The following is a 22300-nucleotide window of genomic DNA, read 5'->3' on the forward strand; positions in this document are numbered from 1 at the left end:
GCAGCTCTCATTCAGCATCGCAAGGTCGATCTCGATCTCTGATTGCCTCCTGAGGCTAGCCTCCGTTGCCACTTGATACGCTTTCAAACAAGCCCCTTTGTGCTTTCTCCTCTGCTGCCCTCGTGCTTGGGAGATGCTCCCTGCGAACACCTGCAAGACTGACCTCATTATCTGCCTTCAGCTCCCTCCTTAAAACTCTCCTTTGCCATGATGCCTAGAACGAACAGTGGGTGACAGCTGGGGAGCTGGTGTGTGGAGACCACAGCCTCTCATGCTGACCGACACTGTCTCACTGTTTCCTTGTGCTCCCCATCTGTCTTTCTCCATCGGGTGCCTCTCGTCTGCTCCTTGGGGAAGGGACTGATTTTGTTCTGTGTTTGTTCAGCGCCTAGTGCGCTGGGTCCTGCTCCACGACTGGGCTATCTGGGAGCTATGGTGACAGAGAGAACAAATACTGAAATAGCAAAAACGACACTCAGATGGGAACAGGCATGGGGCAGGAGGTATTTCCCCTCTCAAGGGGGCAGGGCTACTGAGGGACAGAGCCTGCTCTACCGGATGCAGTCAGAACTCTTGGGTTCTATTCCTGGCTCTGGGTGAGTCACTCCCTCACCCAGTGCCTCAGTTTCCCCACCTGTACAAAGGGGATGACTACACTGACCTGCCTGAGAGGCCACATGGAGAAGGGGCTTTGTACAAACACGTGCAGTGCAGGCAGCGGAAAAGCCCCAGTAAGCTGAACAAGCCTCTCCTGCAGCTCCCGGGCTGGGTGAGTGGCTCGGAGAGCTGCTTTCACTTTCCCACCTGCAAGACACTGGAAAGGCTGTTTCACAGGACAATACACGAGGGAGCTCCGCAGCTCTGAGCTCTCCCTACCGAGCAGCAGCTCCTGCCCGGATCAGACTGAAGTTACAGCCATGAACGTGCAGCAGTCTCCCCCGTCCCTGGCTGATGTTTCTAGCCATGTCTGCAAATTACAGAAGCAGTGCACAAGTATTTATACAAGGGGGCTTTGCTTCTGCCATGATCATCTTCCTGCTGCTGCTACACAGCCACTCAGTCCCTGCTTCTTCGGGCCACGTGCATGCCTGCAGCCAAACACACACACACACGGTGCATCCTCGTACCCCTCCCCAGGGAGTATTCCAGCGCCTGGCCCCTTTACTGTCAGCAGGAGAGTCGCAAGTGTGCCTGCAGCTTTGGAACAGGCCTATCAGTTCCATGACCCAAGCAGACCGCGTGTGGATGAGTGTCACAGGGGAACCTCGACAGACTAGATCGCGAGGCCAGATGAGCTGGCGCAGTGGCTGCAGGGTGCATGGTGGGACAAGGAGAGGAGCCAAGTGTTTGCCCAGGACTGTTTGGCCTTTTGTCATGTCATAAGGAAGCTGCTGTCTCAGGGGAAGGGGAACGTCCCATGCTCCTGTGGGCAGCTGGGTGAAGGAGAGCAGGCAGAACAGAACACAGCACAGACCTCCAGCAGCTGCTGCTGCTCAGCCTGTGGGTCTGCGTAGGGGAGACAGCACAGTCTCTAAGCAGAGAGCAGCGCCCGGGAATGGCTGCCCGCCTCTTCCATCGATCCAGGATGCAAAGCGGATTGTAACATACAGATCCCGCCACCCTGATATCTATTGGATCCAACCAGACATGGCTTAAAAGTGCTGCTGTTTATTAATCCAGTCTATCTTGTAGAAAAGATCAAAAGGGGAAACAACCTGCACTGGTACGAGAATAAATTAAGTGCAACTGTGATCCACACACCAGGCTCACTCCTCCTGCAGAGAGAGAACAGGGGTTAGGCCAAGGAGGGTCTCCTGGGGCCCAGAGTCTCTTCCCATAGACAGCATCCCAACGCCCTGCCAGCCAGCGGAGGGGAGTCCAGATCCGTCATAGGTGCAGTGAGCTGCACTAGCTGGCCCTCCTGAACCTCGGCAGGCTCACAAGACAGTGGGGAAGAATCCACGCTTCCTCTTTCTGGCTCCATCAGCTGTGCTGCGTGTCATCACACAGGATGCCGGGGTCCGAGCACTGCACGGGATGGAGGCTGACAGGAAGCCCCCTCCCCACGGCAGCTGACCAAAGGAATGGGATGGCTGCCTTAGAAGGGGCTGCCCAAGAAGGCTGGCTGCACGGAGAGGTAGGGTTAGCTGCTCACGTACAAGGGGAGAGGGAAAGTTCATAGGGAAAGAAGCAGCAGCTGAGAATAAAGGGTTAGGCGCAAGCTCCCAAGCCAAACCCGCCTGGTGTCCTTAGGAAGGGGACTGGCCCCACAGCATATCCTGAGTGGGGCTGGTAGGAAGGAGGAAAGCTGGGCTCCTCCCCCTGAGGATACACACCTTTCAAACCCCTCCTTTCGCAAAGACACCCAGAGCTCCATCTACACTCTGGGTGCTGCCACATGGGGGACCCAGTTACACGGTTCCCTCTTGCGGTGCAGGCGAGACGGCTGGGACACGGATGCCCCTAATTTTGGCTCCTGTGTGAATTTCACATGGGGATCGGTGTGTGACTGGCAAGCTGGGGTGCTCAGAGAAGGAGGGACATTGAAAAAAGCCACAGTGTGGGGGCTTTTCAGGAGTCTGGGGGGGGGTAGAAATGGGGGAATCAGTCTACAGCAGGGAAAGGGGGGTAGCCTGGGGTGTATCCTGACCTTGTAAGGGTCCTCATCCTCGTTTTCATCTGTAACTTCCTTCTCCTGAAAGGAATAGGGAGATCGTTGTGTTCCAAGTCCCCAGGCATGGAAAACCTGCTCTTACGGACCCTCTTTCTCTCTGAAACAGCTCCCTGCCCAGCTCTGCTGCTTTGGCCTTTTATCAGTGAATACTTAGAACCTCTATAAAAATCAGCCCCCCACTCTTGTGGAATCTGTGCCAGCCCGGCAGAGTTCCCCACAACAGGCAGCGCATTGGTAAACGGGACAAAAGTGCAGTCAGTCAGAAATCATCTTCTCCATAAGGGTGCAGTTGATACTGTCAAACAGACTGTACTTTCATGGGGGGAAGCCGGTATTGGAAGGTTAAGTGAATAACTGCAGAAGTTCAGTGACAATGGTGTGAACAACGCAGGGCCAGGTTCACATCCATCAAACCTACGGGGGACAGCCAAGTGATTGTCAGAGGATCGGGGTCCCCTGCAATGAAATGAAAGCAAAGGCAAACAGACCATTAGCCTAAAACAGCAGTCTGTTCCTTCGGCTCTCCCTGCCCTGCTGGGTGAACGCCATGTTCTCAGACAGGAATCCTGCAGCTTGATGGCTGATATAAATGTCACAGGTCTCAGACATGCAGCAGGACTGGTAGGTAGGGAAATCACCTCTGACTTTTAACTGAGTCCACCTGATTTGGAATCAGCAAGTCCCCCATCACAGGGCCCTTGCAGAGCAGAGCTGCACTTCCATTTGGTCTCCTCACAGCACGTGATGTGCCGCCCACCCCGAGCTCATCGACCTACCTCCTAGACACCAGTTCCAGGCTGCAGCACCATGGTCAGAGAGCCACCCCCCCATCCCTTTTGCAGACCTCGTCTCTGTGCTACCTGAGCTTTCAACAGCTTGGCTGCCCGCTCCTTCCTCTTGATCTCTGCTTCGATGACTTCGAAGAACTCCTGCTGGACTCTGGCCAGCAGCTCCTCAGGCTTCTCCTCCTCCGTCTCCACGTTCACGTCCTCCTCCTTGCCCTCAGCCTTGGTGCGCTCCTTCAGACGCATCTCCCGGTGCCGGGCCTCCAGGATCTTCTCTCGCTTTGCTTCTCGCTCAAACATCTGAGAGGCACAGGGGGCAGGAGAGGGCTAGGGCTCGGGGACCTGGGTCACCAGCGAGGGGGCTGTGGGGAGGAATCCTGGCCCCTGAACTGAAGCAGAACCCCTAAGAACCCATGCCGTTAGCCCCTACAGCACGCCAGGCTGCTCCCCTCCTGCCCCACAGCAGGTCCCACTGCTCAGTGCACACATTAGCCATGCCCTCGGCATTCCCGCAATCCCCCTCCATCCAGAGATCAGCCACAGGTCTCCTTCACACAGCAGAGTCCCCACAAGTGGAGTCTCTGGCGCTTTGGGCCCTGCTGTGAAGCAGTTTCACAGGTCAAGTGCATCAGGGTGCCTCAGGATGAGCTCCGGGGCTTAAAGCTAGGCACCTAACCCTACTCCATGGGCCGTGACGAGGAGCTGCCACGCTGGCTGGGGTCCTCAGCACCCTGGAGAAATCAGGTCACTTACTTAGGAACCCAAGCGTTTCCCCTCGTACCTGCCACCAGGGGTGAAGGGGTGAGTCTTTGCCTTAAAACTCCTCCACACACCAGGGAAATAGAGAGAGCCAGCCCCGCACAGCGCAGGGAGGAAGGCTGGAGAACACAGGGGTCCATGTCCCTGATGTTAGTGAGACCTGGAATGCCACCAGAATGCCCCCCTTTTTGCAGCATGGGCCCAGGATTGCCTACCTCTGAACCCCTCCTAACACTGCACCATCCTATTGCCAGAGAGACCCCGCGGAAAGCCTGGACTACACCCAACACTGCACTGGTTTAATGGCAGGTTTGATTTGAAACCCATTTTAGTTAAACTGGTGCAATGTTTTGTGTGGCCGCTCTAACCTAGGTTAGCTACGCCTGGGGGCAAAATGAAATCCACGGAACCAGACTTAAACAGATATAAGTGCATCCACACAGGGCTTTGCAGTGGTTTAACTAAATCTGGTTTTAATCCAATTGAAGTTAAACAGGTGCAGCTTCTGTGTATAGACAACCTGGGTGCCCCAGAGCAACCCCCAACGTGGGTGCATGTACTCCCAGACTGTTAACGACAATCCATGCCAACCGCTTGCATCACACAAGTTTCTACTGGTGAACGCTACGAGGGAGATTGGAAGCATCCAGGTTCAAAGCAGACCCTGAGCTCACCTGTGGCAGCTAGCACAGCCAGGCCCATGTGGCCACTTGCAGCACGAGACACTCACCGCCGTGGCCAGGTTCTTCTCGTTCCTCTGCAGGGTACAGAGCCCGGAAGAGACCTCCAGCAGGGTCACTGTGCCCAGCTTAGAGCCGCAGCCAATGAAACGCCCGTTGTCCTGCAGACGCAGGCTGAAGAGAGGCTCGTCACAGACCTGGGGAGGAAGAACCAGTTGGGGAGTTTACTGCTTCGGTGCTGCCCATCACCAGAGTGTCAGGGCGCCTGTCTCAGGGCAGGCTGGCCACATGGCTCAGCATGTCAGGACTGACTGACATGCGCGCCTCAGGCACTAGTCATTAATACTCGCTGAAACGGATTTTTAAAAGATGTTTTCACTTATGTGTGACATGGCCTAAACGGGGGAGGTGGGAGGCCTGGCTCCTGCTCCCAGCTACTACGAGGATGGGCACATTGGAAACATGGACACAGCAAAAACTTGGCAGGAACATCTCTTTCCTACAGGTTTGGGTTGCCCGAACAGTGAGACATTGGTGAGTGCCTATGTGTGCATCAGAGCTTATGCTGGCCACTTGATTTCCTCCACGGCCGGGCTGGCCAGGATGCATTTGCTAGCTCACTCCTGCTGCAGAACTCAACACAGGCAACTCAAAGCATTGCCTGGGGAGCAGCCTTCCACTGGCCTTGGTCTGCGAAGCACCTGGCACATCCCTGCAATGGTTCAGATCCCTGCAACGGCTTGGTCTCCGCTCCCACCCAGTGGGCGAAGAGGAGACACGAAGGTAAAAGACGACATGTTTCTGACCCAACCTTCACGCTGAGGGAGGGGTTGTTCTGTTTGAAGAGGAAGTCCCAGATGTCAAGGGTCCCGTCCATTTTGCTTGTGAAGAAGACAGCTGGCCGGATGGTGCTCCAGCACCCATCTGTTAGGTAAGCCATGTGGTACCTGCCAAGAAATCCAGCAGCTCTTAAAACAACTCATTCACACCATTTGGTGCTGAAGAATCCACGTTAAAGAGCTATGCTACATTGGAGTAACTGCCGAATTCCCTGAGTGCGTAGCTTTAACATGCCATGCATTGCTGTGCTAGACACGCTAGGCAGCTGCCTCACACGTATACTGGGGCTGGGCCATGCAACCGGACCAAGAGTGAATCCAGGCCCCTTCACTCCTGTTCCGCTTCTGTCTTCACAATGGCTCGAGCTCCGTGGCTCTGCAAGGGGAATTCTAAAGAAACCTAATTGTGGGGGGAGGAACAATTTCCTGCCACCACCACTCACTGGGGCCGCAGGTGGGATTTCCAAAGCCCAGTGATTCAGGCACTGAAGTGCCATTAAAATAGACAGAGAATTGTGCTCCTCCATCACTGAGATGCTTCTGAAACCCCATCCTGTGCTTATAAATCAGGGACAAAAACAGTACGTGCAAAACAAAACCCATTGCCTACTTTGTCCACATGATGGATGATTCCTTGCAGTCCTCAGACCAGATTCGAGCAGTCCAGTCCCCGACTGTCAGGAAGTTCTTGGGGAAGAAAGGGTTCCTTGCCAGGGCGTAGATGGGGCCATGGTGCCCGCTGTATGTGCCAACTATCTTTTCAGCAGGTGTCTTGGCTTTGCGGTTACAGGTGATCACCATGCCTTGTTCCGTCCCCACCATGAACTTGGTCGGCTGTGGTCGGAAACACAGTTGAACGCAACTATCACTGGGTATGGGGATGCTCTTCCAGTGGGAGAGGATCTCCCACATGAAGGGCAGGTCCCAGAAAGGGGGTTTGTTCTCCTCTAGATGAGTGGAAGGCGAGGGTGTAGCTGGATCCAAGTAATGCCCGTAGGAGTTATGCAGGCAAACTTTCTTCCAACGTGCATCAAGAGGAGAACTGAACCCGGCATTGAAAACTGGCAGGTGCACTATTAACTAGAGCGCTGTTGGTGAGATCCACCATTCTAGGAACAAGCCCAACTCCAGCTTCCCGAAGCTGGTGAAAGTAGTGTGGAATCCACTGAAGATCAAGTGACTGCCTAGAATTCTGACCTTTCCCTGGACATGCACTAGTTGTTTTTGCCTAAGCTTCATGTCCTGTGTATATAAACTGAGGTTACATTTCTTGATGCCTTGCTGGAGAGATGGAGTCTCATCCAACAGGCCTTCCCCATCCCCACATTGTCATATACAGCTCGGTTCCTTTGTCTTCAGGGCTACACTTAAACCAAAGGCATTTCCATGCAGTTGAGGTTTGCTCTGCAGAGCCAGTGTCAAAGCAGCCCCCCAGCTCTCATTCACTGTTGGCCTCATTGCTCTGTAAACATCCCAATTTCTGCGCACACAGAGCAGGATACTTATCAACTGCAGCCCCCCACTGGCTCTACGCAACCCTCCATTCTCAGCGATTACAGCACTGCTCGGCTGTGCAACGCAGAGATGAAGATGCTTATCACGGCTCGGCCCCTGCCGGCTCTGGAGATTAGAGATCCCTTAGAGTCTAGATCTGATTTTTCCTGTCTCAGCAGCAACCAACTGCAGGGGTAGTGGGGAAAGGGAAGCCAAAACACAACACTGGATAATTTACACTTACTAATGTAGAACCCAGAAGGCTGCCCAAGGAAGAGCCCTGTGTATGCTGCAAATACTCTACTTTAGCAACAAACAACAATCTCACGCCATTATCACCCCAGTCTTCTAACAGAGACCTTTAGTTGTATGCCAAGATCAGGAGAAAATAAATAAATTCCGGGCTTGTTAAGTGCTGGTTCCATGAAGGAAATCCATGCTGTGCACAGAGATTACCACCTGCCGCATTCGAGATGCTTTATGGCACTGGCCAGCCTCTCTCTGAAATTCAAGCAGATTCGTACACAACACATATGGGCCTACATCCTGCTCTCAGCACTGCTGATGTAAATCCAGAGTAACCCCATGGAAGTCAGTGGAGTTACTCTGAATGCAGACAGATGTGGTGCATGGTAATGAAGCATGTGAATGGTGTGGAAGCTCAGGAAATCAACATGTTTGAGAGATATAAACCAGTGTGTAGAGAACCTGGTTTGCCTGCTGAACTCTACACAACACCAGGACCGTATGAGATGTCATATTAACTGGGCCTACAAATGTACCCTGTGAGACGCTGGCAGGCCAGGTGCGAGCTCATGCCAAGGTCCCCATGTCTCAGTTGAACACTGACAAATACTTAGCAGGCATCTGTCTGGCTCAATGGGGTTAATATTGTTAAAATAGGCATGAGAGTTTTACAAATGTGTTTAGTGTTTAGTCTTTATTGAATGCTTGTGACTTGCAGCCAGCATTAATCTCACTTATAGCAGCTGCATCCCATACTGTAAAGTAATATTTGAGCAATTGTATTGTGAACCTCTGTGACTGTGTAAATCACCAGACAGGAGAGAGACATTAATTAGTGTGACGGGTTGATCTTCAACAGAAGGTGTTACGCCCTTCCAAAAAGGAAAAGTCCATCAATACCAGACAGACTATCGTGGGATGCTGCAGCTGGAATTTCCCTGCATACTGTCAGGAAGAGGACAAACGACTTTGCTGTTATTCTGCCTCCTCCTCATGAAGATGAGCCAGGCCTCGGACTCCATCCATCAGCTGAGCTTTGCAACCAAAAGAGTGAGAAGAGAATAAACCCCCTAACGAAGAGGAACTGATTATCCCTGTGCTGCTTGGACTCTGGGGAGGCAAGTTTTTCTAGGCATAAGCAAGAGATCCCCAGCTGTGTAGACTGAGTTAGCCCTAAACAACACATAGAGCTTGCTCTTTAGAGAAGCTTCTATTATCTTTTGAAATGTAAGACTGTAATTCATTTGTGTTTCTATGTTTACCTACTTTCACCTTGTAAATAACTCTCTGGTTTCCTTTTCTGATTTAATAAATCTTTAGATAGTGTATTATAGGATTGGCTACAAGCGTTGTCTTTGGTGTGAGATCTAAGGTGCAACTGACCTGGGGTAAATAACTGGTCCTTTGGGGTTGGAAGTAGCCTGAATATTGCTGTGATTCTTGGTGTAAGGGACCATCTATCCCAAAGGCAGGCTGACTTGGGTGGTGAGACAGATCGGCGTACCCCAGGGGACTGTCTGTGACTCCATGATACGGCTGTTATAGTACCTGAGGGGTCTGCACTTGGTGATTGGTTGGCGAACAATAAGTGTAGAACTCACAGCCAATTTGGGGTTTGTGCCCTGGTTCCTAAGAGTTTGCCCTGAAATTGTTACTCGTGCTCTTCAGCCCCTGCAGAGAGGTTATACCCTAGCTGTGAGCTCAGCTGTTGGAAGTGTGAGCAAGTTTGTAACATGTCCCAATAACCTGTAATAACAAGTGTTGATGGGGAAAGGTGCAGAGGCAGGCAGACTGAATTAGTCCAAACACAAAGGCCTCCTGATATAGCTCAGGGACTGTGTTAAGATCATGCTGGGTAAACAAGAAAAGCGTGGAACCAGAAATCAGTGCACCACAGCGGGTGCATCGGAAACGAGGCCTAATTGGGAGCCGAAATAAATGAGAGGATGGGCTATTCTGCCTTGAAGAAAGACTTTGGGAGAAAGACTGCCTGATGGAGTGAGCTTCACCAACATGGCTACCATCCCCACTGCCTCTTGGGACCCTGGACCATCCTAATCCTGAGAAATGTCCTTGCCAGAGCGGGGCAGAGAGAGGGACCCAGCTGATGCCACCACCTCCCCTGGCTGAATCCCAAACACCATCTGGGGTGCGCGTGTCTCTCTCTCCCCCACCTCCATGTGTCCTTTTCCTTCCCTGCCTAATTTCTTCCCTTTCCTCTCTCTCTCCTCCTTCCTTCTGTGTAACAAGAATCTGGCATAGCCAGCCCAAGACTGTATATTTTACAACACTGCTGACAGACAGCCTGTGACCAAAAAGGCAGCTAAACAAAATGCCCTAAACAGCCCCATGTTGCTAAAAGTTTGCCATAACTTGGAGTGGCTGATAAGACCATGTTCTGTGCGAGACTGCAAGTGGGAGTCAACATCAGAGACAGAAGCTGCATTTTCTATCTCTGCTGTTCTTTACTCACGCTCTTTTCTGGATGTCTATCATGTTTTGCCTTCTAAAGAAAATGGGACTGAACTTTAACAACAATAGCAACAATGCCAGCTCCAGCCCAGCTCAACTCACTTATTCTCTTTCCCCCCACAAGGACAGTTATTATCACCTTTAATACAATCTAAGAGCCTGTCAAACAAGGGGTTTTCCCTTTAAAGACTCTCTCCAGCTAAGGGAAAGGGAACAAGGGCTGTTTTAAAATGAAAGCCTCACTTAACACTTTACATTTCAAAGGCTTTCACTGTTTGCCCTTCTTTTCTGTATCTTTAATAAAAAGTTAAAAGGATTCCTAACTGTGTGTTTACCAGGGTATTAAGCAAGTGAATGCCTCTGTATACCAAACCCCGGACCTCATTTAACAATGGTTAATGTCAGACAGTAACTTTGGCCCATTTATTTAATCTAAATTAATACAACAGACATGTACTTTCCCTCCTCCCCACCCCCTTGACCGTAACCCAAGCCTGTGCCTAAGGATTCTACCACTGGGAACTGCTTCTCTGAAGCATTGCATCCTGGCCACCATGCTTCTGGCTTAGGAGCTCTGCACAAGCCTGCCAAGCCTCGCTCAGCACCCCCAGTCTGAGCAGAAAGTAAACTGGGACACCCAGGGTCTTTGGAACAATGGCTACCACAGGACAAAGCCTCCCACGTGAGCTCATGGCACTCACCATGGTTGGTTCAAACTCCAGCGCGATGGCTCCTAAAGCATTCTCCAAGACTCCTTTCCTGCTGATGTCCATCACCAGTGTCTCAGTGGGCTCGGTCAGCTTTCGGATATCCCACCACAGGACCTGGCAGAGGGGATGGGAGACATCAGAGTGGCTCGCTCTCATAATCCCCAGAGTTTCTTTCTCGTATAGAGATGCTACCCAGCATCAGGTAGCTCTTGATTCAAACACAATAATGACTGGACGTGCAATGGCAGGACACACGTACATGCATGCTTCCTCTCTGTGGGTGGGGGGCAGTGGAGTGTCCCAGGGCAAACTAACTCTCCTCTGAGCAGAGACTGTCAGTGATACCAAGCCAGGTGCTGGCCGTGAGGAGATCACAGACCGCCTTTTCTCTTGGCCTTTACCTGCCCATCGGTAGAAGCGGAGAAACAGTCTGTGCCAGTTTTGGATTGAAGCCAGATCGTTCCATACACGGGGTCCCTGTGGCTGAATTCCACAGTGGAAAGCTCCACCGGCTGTCCTCCTTTCCTGGTGTCCCAGTAAGCTGTGAAGGGGGAGGAGACCGTCAGCAGTGTCATATCCCCTGCCCCGCTCTTTTGGTTGCAGCTCTCAAAGAGGACCTGGTGAATAACCATTCCCCGCCCCAGTGTTTTGGCTCTGCTCCATCTGGCTCCCATGGGTTGTTTCCCCTCTCGGTGCTTTCTAACTGGATGAAGCGAACGTGGAGTTTGTCTTCCTTTGGCTATCACTTCAGCAGCACCCCAGTGATGCCAGGAATAAGGAGCAGGGTTTGCGACTACCTGGCACTTATGTTGTGCATTTCATCGCAAAAGAGCCGTCAAACCATCCACTGATTTGGGCCTCGCCTACACTGGGGTTTTTAGCTGCCAATATAGTAACACTGACCTAGCAAAACTGTTGCAACCCGTAGTGTAGATGGGCTGAACAAAGGCTAAACTGTGGGTTCCCCAGGGCAGCCTGAAGCTGGCTTAAGCAAGTCACTGATGCAGCTACACCAGCAGCCAAAAACTCCAGTATAGGAAAGTCCAAGTGTCCCAACTGCCCTTGGAGAGGCAAGAGATGACCACTATCCCTAGCAGAGATGTATGCAGTGGTGCTGAGCAATACTCCAGTTCCCATCTACTCCAGCTGGTGGTCTGGGTGCTTGGCGCTTCTGAAATCCAGGCCCCAAGGTCGTATAGCAGGCTGGCGTCAAACCACTCCACAGCCTGTAACTCATGCACCCTCTAACTGCTCCACAGGAGCACAAATCAGTGGAGGTCCTACAAAAACAGCGGGTATTATATATGCATATCTCTGCATCAGACAGGCACAGATGCTGCTGAGGAGAATCCCTAGCACAGCATAAAGGTAGCTCTCATTTTGGGTGTAAATGACTTGCCCGGCCCTACTTTTGCCAGGGTTAGGCATCTGGGTTGATTCTCTGCAGACGTGGCAGAGCGGCACTTGCTTGCTCTTGCTCGGTTATAATTAAACAATTGAATGTGACAGTCCTGTGCTCTGCTGGGCCATCAGCTGCACGCCTGGGGAGCCCTGTGAAGGATGAGGTGAAATCGACTCTCTCTTCCATCACCTAAGGAGCGCATGATAATGTCCTTCTAATGTATGCCCTGCCAGATCAGATTGCTGCTGCAAAGGGCAGCGAAAACATAAAAATGAGCATAATTAAATTGAAAGGCTTGCGTGGCTGAATAAATAATAGAATCTTACATGGATCTGGCAAAGACGGGGGCCTCTTTTAATGTTTAAAACAAGGGAACAAAAATTATTCTACAAATGAAATGAAGGCAATTATTCCGAGCTTTTCTAATGCCACTGCTCACTTCCCGAGGCACATTAGTGGGGAAGCGAGCAATAGCAGGTATCACCAGCAGCTACCCGCTACACAGTGTTCTGTGCAGCGCGTGGGATCTATAACAGCAGCCTCCTGTCCTCAGCCCTAGCCTGCTTGGTGACATGGTGCATCTACAGCCATGCCACGGGGAGGACGCCCTGGTGAGCAAGGACATTCCCAGGGCATCTCCAGAGAGAACATTTGTGTTGGCGATGGCAGCTAGTTGAGCGCAGCAGATCCCCCAGGGCAGGGGGCAGGTCCCCCCGTTAGGTGAATGGGCCGTATCTGGGCTACTGTTGACAATAAATAAAATGGTGATGGATGTTGGGACTCAGTCCTGCTTCTAATGTCCACATCTCTCCCCCCGCAGTCCCCGCTGCATTGATTCCCGCAGGCGAGAGGCAGGAAGGGACAAGCGCACATGGGCAGACTGGGTGGACACAGAGACCCACCTGACCGTTCTACAGAACGGAGCTGAGTCTCACTGGTGCCAGGCAGTGCGTGTAGAGGGCACAGGAAGCTCTTACCGCCACTGTTTGGGCTGTACCTGTTTTATGGATAAGCACGAGCCTCCGGTCTCCAGGGACTGCTGATTTCACTAGCACTCAAGTTACTCAGTAATTCAAAGCATTCCACCAGCTACATCTGTGTCTGTTTCCCATCTGGAAAGGGCCTGACATGTTTTGAGGGCTAAACAAATGAAATGACCACCTTTCTTCTAGGAAATAACACAGCCTCTTTGTCCAGGATGACCTACCTCCGCCACTGACAGAATGGGCTTCCCCCGGAACACTATCACGTCACAGTGAATTATCTAGCCACATAGCCTACACGGCCACCACCTGCTGCCTAATCAGGTGAGCGTGTGTTATCTCATCAGTCATGGCAGCCCTAAGGCTCTGATTCCAATTCGGTATTCCAGGCCTTGGAGCTAATGACACGAAAGAGTCTTTGTGCAGATTTCAGAGTGGTAGCCGTGTTAGTCTGTATCCTCCCTTGGTATCCTGCTGTTAATTGATTTATCTCGTTAGACTGACCTCACAGTTGGTAAAGCAACCCCTATCCCGTCATGTATTTATACCTGCTCCTGTATTTTCACTCCATGCATCTGATGAAGTGGGTTCTAACCCACGAAAGCTTATGCCCAAATAAATGTGTTAGTCTCTAAGGTGCCACAAGGACTCCTCATTATTTGTGCAGATGAGCACTGGAGCAAGGCTAGTGCAGAATTAAAATTAAGCAGTTCCCCTGGTAGCGTTGCTTTACATACAATCCATGTCCCTTACCGATCTGTCCATTATAGCATCCTCCAACCAGGATGTGAGTGTCCTTGGGGTTGTATTCCAGACACACGAGCGGGGATGATGGCCTGAGAACCAGTTCTGGTTTGTTAGGATTTTCTACCAGGAAGGGACAAAACAAACAAGTAAAGTTTGAGCGAAGCCCAAAAGGAAAACAACATTTCCAACTAATTCAGCTCAGGACGGCTGGACACTAAGCAGTGACCTCCAGAACCCATGTCTTTCCAGCATCTAGCCCAACGGTCTGTTTTTGACAGATGCTGGGATGAAGACACATCCCAGCATCAATGCTGGGTTAGGAACTCAGTGCTAGCGAGAGGCAGGGTAGAAACCGTTACTACAATGTACTAATCCAGAGTAATCTCTAGCACCGATGTCGCACTCTTCACCCAAAATCACTTTACAAGTATTCTCTCCATTTTACAGGTGGAGGTGGAGAGAGGAAATGACTTGCCCAGGGTATCACAACAGCCAGGAAGAGAACCCAGGAATCCTGACTTCCAGTTCTGTGCCTAAAATAGCCCAGCAACTCTTCTCCCTGCCTCAGATAAAAATGCACCTCGTCGTCTCCCTCCAAACAGAATATGAGCCATGCCATGGCTTGGGACAGAAAGACAAGGCATGTTGCACTGGGTGCGCGCTTTCTGCCTCCATTCTGCATGACTCTTTTCCCATTTAGCACCTTGATTCTAAAGGGGGGAAAAGCAGATGGGACCATTACTGAGCGGCTCCGAGCTGCTGGGAATGAAAGTCACTAGACAGACAGCTGGGAGAAGAAGGAATGTCTCCAGATCTTGCATCTTTCCGACTGTGGTTGCAGCCCCCTGTGGCTGTGAAAGGTCTGTTCACTTTGGGAGGGCATGTGAAATGACGGGGGGAGGAAGAGGTGTCCACTCCTCACACTCCACGGCCCCTTTTGCTTGTCATCCTTTTGTTTTTCAATGGTGGACTCAGTCGTGCTTCTAATGTCCACATCTCTCTCACACACCGCATTGAAGTTCTATACACCTGGGAAGTTCCTCAGCAAGATGATTTTCCCAGCCCAGGGCATGTTGCTTCTTGCTTTTTAACAGAATGGGCAATTAAGCTACTTCAACAATCCAATCTGTCTGGAAAATGTAACTGAGCTTGCTGGAAAAAGCTAGAAGGGCTCTATCTTGGGAAGCCAGAGAGTCAGGGCCGGATTTCCAATTAGGTGCAGTAGGCCCGTGCCTGGGGCGCCTAAAAGTTAAAAGTGGGTTAAAAGTTAACACATACAGCTCCCCTGAGGGGAGCCGGGCTCCTGGCATGGGTTGGTGGCCGCCCAGCATGTGGGGCTGGAGCAGGGTAAGCGTCCAAGTCAGCCCGCCTTGGTGGCTGCTGAAGGTGCTGACTGGGAGCATCCCAGCCCCTTCCCAATCTCGGCCACCCTGCTGCCTCCGCCCCATGCCGGTGAGGGAGAGGGAGGGGCATGGCCAATGCCCTATTTATTTACACAGGCAGAGCCGGAGTGTGGCTGCCACGCCAGGCTGTGGGAGGGACAGAAGATACCCGGGGACTGCTCACTGTGGGGAGAGGTACAGTCCCCTCCCTTTGCGCCTCGCCTGGGCAGGTGGTCTGTGCCCCGGCTCAGGCTGGGATCACCATGCATGGTGGAGGGTCTCATGCCTTCCCAAGGAGGCTGTGTTTATATTTCTTTTCATTTAAATTTTTTACGAAAAACACAAAGGTCAGCTGTAGGCAGTGGGGGCGCTGAAGATGCTGTGCCTAGTGACACGTGAGGTGTAAATCTGGCCCTGCAGAGAGAGAGAGTCTTTACAGGTGGTTTTCCATATTTTGGTCAGGTTTCAGATACCTTAAACCCCTATTCTCATTCCCCCATGTGTAAAACTGGAGTCTACCTCCTCTTTCTACTCTCCCGGGGGGTATTGTGAGGATTAGTTAGTTAATACCTTCAGAGCACTTACTAGACATTAAGGACCGTGTTAGTTAAGGACCAAGCATTATTGACTCTAGCATTTTTCCTTCTTACCAAGATCCCATATGTATGACTCATAGCTCATATCTTTAGAACTTCGCTGGAACTCCAAGCTGGAATAAGCTACTGCCAGTTTCTTGCTTCCATCTGGGTGCCAGGAGAGATGCGTGGCTGTCCTTTTGATTAAATTTGGATCCCTTTTTGATAATAAAACAATGGCATTAACTTACTAACAATTTTGTCATGCTCCAGGCTATGCAATAGTCTCTCAAAGGAAGTGGCGGGAATCTCAATTAGAAAGTTTAAAACCCTTGAGTATTGATTACAGGAAACAATCCTGCATTGGGTTGTGAAAGGAAGACCTAGATAAGCTAATAAACCTTTCCTGTTAGAAATTTATAGAAATTCAATTACATTCCAGGATCTAACTTTTAAAAGTTACTACACAGGCCCCTACACTGAAAAAAATCTTTGAGAAACCAAAGAAGGAAGATTCCTTTGACACTGTGTGGTACAAAAGATATTAAAACCTGGGGTACTCACTGAAGTGCACTAACTAAAAAGAGCCCCATAATACCCCAAGTCCATTAGATTCTCCCCATATGAACATTATTTGACTGTTTTTTGAAGGACGTGTTAATTACTGCTCAAAACACAGTGAAGGAAAAACAGTCTGCTTTCAGAGATCGGAACAAATAATCAGTGAGGTGGGGGAATAAGCTCTCCCAGAAGAATTATTTGGAAATACCTAAAGGAGCATCTATATTTATATATTACTCTCGAAAGCTTATGCTCAAATAAATTTGTTAGTCTCTAAGATGCCACAAGCACTCCTTTTCTTTGTGCGGATACAGACTAACTTGGCTGCTACTCTGAAACATCTCTTTCTGAGCCAAGGTTGAAATTGACAGGGTTGGTTGGAGTGCAGAGAGAGACTGTCTCTACCAGAGGAAAGGCTATAGCTCCAGCCTTCCATTCATATAGCTGGGATGTCCTGCAGTTAATTCTGGTTGAGATGGACTGCTGCTAGGATCTGCTGTGATGGCTGCTTCAGTAATGCCTGCTCCTGTCAGAAGATGCAGCTTAGCAGAGCAGGCTTAACTGAAGTAGCCGTCTCAGCTGGCCCAATGGACAGTATGGACTGGAACAGAACAGTGAATGCTTAGAACACAGCGCAGCACCTCCTGGCTGCCAATACCTGAAGACACTGATAGTTTTTGCAGACGGAGGCTCATCTGCTACGTCTGCTGTCTCCTCATCTTCAAAGTACTCCTCGTAGATATTAATCGCATTGTTCTGTTTGATGCAATGTTCCATCAGCTGTGAAACAAGTCATGCAAATAAGCCGTGATGTGACATTTGGGGAACCTACTGGCTTGGGAAGGCAGGCAGCAAGCAGAGCATGATGGGAAAGGGAACTGTAACACACGCAGACAGGCAGAGGGGCAATAAAGGAGAGGGGAGAGTAAAGGGATGGGACAGTGGCCTTACACTGCCGAGCTGTATGATGGTGTACACATAGTTCTCATCTTTCTCCACTTTCTTCCGGAACCGAATGGTCTGCTCCATCTCCAGGGGGTTGACGTCTTTTGGCCACCCTCCTTCCAAGTGGTTAACCCCCTGATTTTCCATCTCAAATCTCTCCGTGTTGACCTGAAGTGTTACACAAAGCAAGAGGGAAGCAAGATACAAAGCTGATGGGCTTGGTTTTTAAAGCTGCTCCATGAGCTGACTTTGTGGGGCCTAGCATTTACTCCCTCACTGATTCCAGATCTGGAACTGATTCCAGTGCTCAGACTACCAATTTCCCTGGCTTTGTCAGTGCTGCAAACTCCACCTGGGTTTTCAAAACTCCTCTCTCTGGCTCCTACGCCACCACCAAGACTAAACAGCCAGCAGCCAGAATAGAACAGGCTGTTCAGTTGCTGATGCACAAGGCAGATTAGAACCCTGCACACTCCTCTCCGGCTGCACTGCTCCTGCGGGGCAAAGGGGAGTAGACACTATTTTCGTCAGTGCCATCAGCAGATCTGACCTGAACACACACTCACACAGATGGTGAGAAGCTGCCAGCATTACAGTCACTTTTCTGGCCATAACCAAGTGTTGAGCTCGTAGTCCCCTCTGTGGCTAACAATGGAATTATGGACAATCACTTCACCAAATGTCCGTAGCACCCCACTCAACTTCCATCTACTGGAGTGCAGTGGGATCATGTAGCATTACACCTCATAACTGAGGAATCCCTTATTGTTTATACTGGGCAAATTACAAGGAAGGCAGAGAGCTCATCTGGGAATGTTAACAAATTGGACTAACAAAGTTGTTACTTTTATTACTCCCCACACTGGAAAAAAGGGGTTTCCAACAATGTGATTGCAAACAGGGGCCAGCACTGGAATGAAGAATTATTGGCTACTTCTCCACAGTTCAAACCCAAAGTAGCTTCTCATCTCTCACCCAAGCGGAGCAGATTGGCTTTGCAAAGGATCAGTCCGGCTCTGGGAGCTCTTAGGAAATCATTCATAAATCGTTTTATTAACCATCACTGACTGCAGAGAAGTGAGAACCCTCCAACCACCACCCTTTTCTCATGGCATTCCAGGTTTGCAACACACAAGTCTCTTTCCTGCTATGGTGGAGGTTCTCCTCAGAGGATCTCAAGCCACGCTACAAACATCCATGGAGCCTCACAACTTGTTTCCTGTGAGGTAGCTAAGATCAAATCCACTTTAGGTCTTAACATCTTAGAGCTGCCAAGGCCATACAGTGAATCAGAACCAACAGAACCCTGTCTCCTGCTTTAACCACGAGACAAACTCAGAGCTCTTAACTGTCCTGCAGGAGACAGCAATGAAAATATTGGCTCCATCTTGTGAATTTTAGGATGGGTGAGAACCCTGAGATAACATCATTGCAAACTTCTCTGAATACCGCCCAATTATTACACCAGAAGCATCACTAAATTTCTTCCAGGGGAGATCTTGATACCTATATCCTCCTCCTACAAATGGGGTCCCAGAAGATCTCCAGTTTATCACTGACTAAGGCTACCTTGCATTGTTGAGCATACCCAACTCTGCAACCCCATTAAGGGACACATCCCTCTTATCCTGTCAGAGGAAGCCTTGCAAGCAAGTATTCATTAAAAGAGAGCTCTGTTTGCTCCCACTCTACCTCATGCTCTGACATATCACTGGCACACTGTATTGCAGCGTCAATGGGGTCCCGCTCTATGAAGTTTGAAGCTTGGCTCGGGTCTGGCTGGATGTCCACGTTGGTCTCGCCCAGCCGGTCAGAGAAGTTGCATTGTCGGCCAAACTCGCTGCGCTTCTTCACATACACATAGACGATCTCCATGGTGCCTGCTGAGGTGAGGGAGAAGGAAACATTGCACCTTTGCACTGCTTCAAACTTACTGTTTCACTGCTGTGTTGCACAGCAGATGCTTCCTGGGGGACACAGAAAGATGTAGTCCCTACCCCAAGGGATTACACTCTGTGTTTAGAAATGAGAGTTTAAATTAGGGAACAATTCTGGACTGGATGATCCGGTGGGCCTTTCCTCTCTGATTTCTATCGCTCTGTTTTGTAAGTGTATCCCTAATTTCTTAAATGGATCTAGCATGCAACAGGCTTTCCTACCATTTCCTTTGACCTATGATTGCACATTCAGGAGATGGGGACCTTGGCCCTTAAAGAGCAACCCCTGGTCTACACAGTTTTTGTACCGGTTTAACTATTTCAGTTGGGAGTGAGTGGTTTTTTTTATTGAAATAGTAAAAACCATTCACCCCTAGCATGGATGCAGTTATAGGAGTATAAATGTGCCTTATGCCGGTACAGCTTATTCCTCTAATTATTATTACAGGAGTGTTTAAAGGAATAAACTGAGGCAAGTACCTTTACACTGTGTCCATGCTAGAGGGTCAGACCTCCTTAACGATACAATTTCAAACCAATACAGTTAAAGCAGTACGAACCTCTGCACCCTCAGCCCCACACACGGCTCCTAGCAGAGCGAACCCAGGAGTCCTGGCTGCCAGGCCCAGCTCTGTGCCCTCGGCCCCACGCACGGCTCAGAGCGAACCCGGGAGTCCTGACTACTGGCCCCGCTCTGCGTCCTGGGCCCCACACATGGCTCCTAGCAGAGAGAACCCAGGAGTCCTGGCTGCTGGCCCCACCCACACATGGCTCCCAGGAGAGGGAACCCAGGAGTCCTGGCTGCTGGCCCCGCTCTGCGTCCTGGGCCCACACATGGCTCCTAGCAGAGAGAACCCAGGAGTCCTGGCTGCTGGCCCCACACATGGTTCCTAGCAGAGCGAACCCAGGAGTCCTGGCTGCTGGCCCCACACATGGCTCCCAGCAGAGCGAACCCAGGAGTCCTGGCTGCCAGGCCCAGCTCTGTGCCCTCGGCCCCACGCACGGCTCAGAGCGAACCCGGGAGTCCTGACTACTGGCCCCGCTCTGCGTCCTGGGCCCCACACATGGCTCCTAGCAGAGAGAACCCAGGAGTCCTGGCTGCTGGCCCCACCCACACATGGCTCCCAGGAGAGGGAACCCAGGAGTCCTGGCTGCTGGCCCCGCTCTGCGTCCTGGGCCCACACATGGCTCCTAGCAGAGAGAACCCAGGAGTCCTGGCTGCTGGCCCCACACATGGTTCCTAGCAGAGCGAACCCAGGAGTCCTGGCTGCTGGCCCCACTCTGCACCCTGGCCCCACACATGGCTCCTAGCAGAGAGAACCCAGGAGTCCTGGCTGCTGGCCCCACACATGGCTCCCAGCAGAGCGAACCCAGGAGTCCTGGCTGCGGCCCCGCGCACGGCTCAGAGCGAACCCAGGAGTCCTGGCTGCGGCCCCGCTCTGCGCACTGGGCCCCACACGCTGCCCCGCGGAGCCCTACGGCCTGCGGGTGCCGGCGGCGCCAGGCGCTGCACGAGGGGCGCCCCGTGGCAGGGGGGGCCGGGCTGCCAAGGTACCGCCTGGGGGCAGACCTGGGGGGGGGGGGGGAGAGGGGCCGAGCCGCATCCGCCCCCCGCCCTTACCCGGCCGGGGGGGGGGGGGCAGATCCGCTCCGGGCCCGGCTCCCTGCAGCCGCGGGCGGCGTGTCCCCGTTGCCCAGCAACGCCCGCGGGGCCCGGAAGCGGAGCAGTCACGTGACGGGCCGGGGGCCGCCACCGCCCTGCTGGGGGCGGGGCTGTTCCGTGAGGGGGCGGGGCCTGCCCCCCCCCGCAGTGCTCCCCCCCCCCGGTCTGTCCTCGCCCCCTGGGGACACGCGGCCCTGGCCCGGCTCCCGGCCCAGCCCCGCCTGTGCGGGCCGGAAAGCGGGGCCTGGGGGCTAGAAGCGGACGGGGCCGGTGCAGCTTTGGACCGAGCGAAAGCCTGGGGCCCTGAGAGAGCCCGGGGACAGCCCAGGGGGAAGATGATGGGGGACGCTGAACTCTACCGCGACCCTTCGTAGGAGCGGACAGTCAAGGCGCCTGGCAGCAGGGCTGGGGCTAAAATAGCTTTTAGCAGCTGAAGGAGCAATGGGCCTTGCCCCCAAGAATTCAGACAAAACATCTTCCCCGTACTTCCACAATGGGCCATGCCCCCCTTTTTTGGGGGGGTGCAGGGGAAAGAGCAGAAATTCCTCCAGCCCTGAATATTCAGTGTCAAAGTTTTTTAATCCTGTTTTTCAAAATTGTGCGGTATTGGGGGATATAGAACCTTCCCCCAGGTGACCACCCGTACAGAGCTGGCCCCGGTCAGGAATGATCAGATGTTAACAGCGGATGGCCAAGCTGCCCCTCATGCAGAAAGGAAATAAATAATGCAAAGTTAGACTGTGGAACACCCTGACACAGGGCATGGAAGCCAACAATTTAGCAGCATTCATGGAGGAACTGGACATTTATATCAATAACAAATATCCAGAGTTCCAATGCTAAAAAGTTTTCAAAGGAATGAGAATTTTTTTTGCTTCCGGACTTAGGCCAATCTTGGTAAGATGTGAGGAGGAGACCTCCTTAACAAGAAGATTATCTCAACTGCATCTTATGGGGTTTCTTGCACCTTCCTCTAAAGGATCTGGTGCTGGCCACTGTCAGAGAAGATAATGAGGCCCATTGACTATGGGTTAGACGCTGTAGGGGAATTCCTATGAAAGGCACAGTCCTGGTAGCCTCTGTTTAGAGCTGCCCATTTAACATTACTTCACAAAACCAGCCATTGTGATAGCCAGGCCTGCTGGTGTGTCCAGCAGATAGGTCAAGAACAAAATGGGCCAGAGCGACTGAGCTGTCTTCAGACACCTAGGTCACAGTCGAGGCACCGCACTTACCTGTGCTGTAAACTGCTCCCTGGATCCCACATTCTGGAGCTTTTACTGCCATCCTTGTTAGCAGCAATAAAACCAAAATTTGATATCCTAGCCCTAAAAACCAGCATTGGTAATAACCGTGACACACATGGTGCCATTTCAGTCTTAAAAACCTAGATTAATATCCTCAGATGCTGGCATTTGTCTAATACAATTTAAAAACTAAACATCT

At 51.5% G+C, this 22300-nt stretch overlaps 1 protein-coding gene across 2 annotated transcripts; it reads right to left on the reverse strand.

The window, feature by feature from the left end:
• Window positions 1-1652: 1652 nt before the first annotated feature.
• Window positions 1653-20580, reverse strand: DNAI2 (dynein axonemal intermediate chain 2). Of its 2 annotated transcripts, XM_075119173.1 has the most exons (14): window positions 20562-20580; window positions 18947-19137; window positions 17261-17422; window positions 16968-17089; window positions 15824-15966; window positions 13798-13911; window positions 11061-11200; window positions 10651-10773; window positions 6348-6571; window positions 5710-5845; window positions 4949-5095; window positions 3535-3759; window positions 2651-2695; window positions 1653-1775 (listed from the first exon to the last, which is right to left on the reverse strand). In XM_075119173.1, the coding sequence occupies exons 2-14, from the start codon at window positions 19127-19129 to the stop codon at window positions 1767-1769; spliced, it is 1773 nt and encodes a 590-aa protein (XP_074975274.1). In that variant the 5' UTR covers window positions 19130-19137; window positions 20562-20580; the 3' UTR covers window positions 1653-1766. The 2 variants fall into 2 exon arrangements, with proteins under 2 accessions (XP_074975274.1, XP_074975275.1); XM_075119174.1 differs by lacking the exon at window positions 20562-20580.
• Between the last annotated feature and the right edge of the window lie 1720 nt (window positions 20581-22300).

This window comes from Caretta caretta, chromosome 14 (genome assembly GCF_965140235.1).
Source record: "Caretta caretta isolate rCarCar2 chromosome 14, rCarCar1.hap1, whole genome shotgun sequence".
In the NCBI taxonomy this organism is placed as follows: Eukaryota; Metazoa; Chordata; order Testudines; family Cheloniidae; genus Caretta; species Caretta caretta.

What these genes read in the sequence shown, in the direction of transcription:
- DNAI2 (XM_075119173.1), bottom strand. Translation starts at nt 19,129, where the DNA reads ATGGAGATCGTCTATGTGTATGTGAAGAAGCGCAGCGAGTTTGGCCGA. An exon ending in GTCATACATATGGGATCTTG is followed by an intron (nt 13,912 to 15,823) that starts GTAAGAAGGAAA and finishes CCTTCCTGGTAG; the next exon opens with AAAATCCTAACAAACCAGAA. An exon ending in CCGCTTCTACCGATGGGCAG is followed by an intron (nt 10,774 to 11,060) that starts GTAAAGGCCAAG and finishes CCCCTCTGCCAG; the next exon opens with GTCCTGTGGTGGGATATCCG.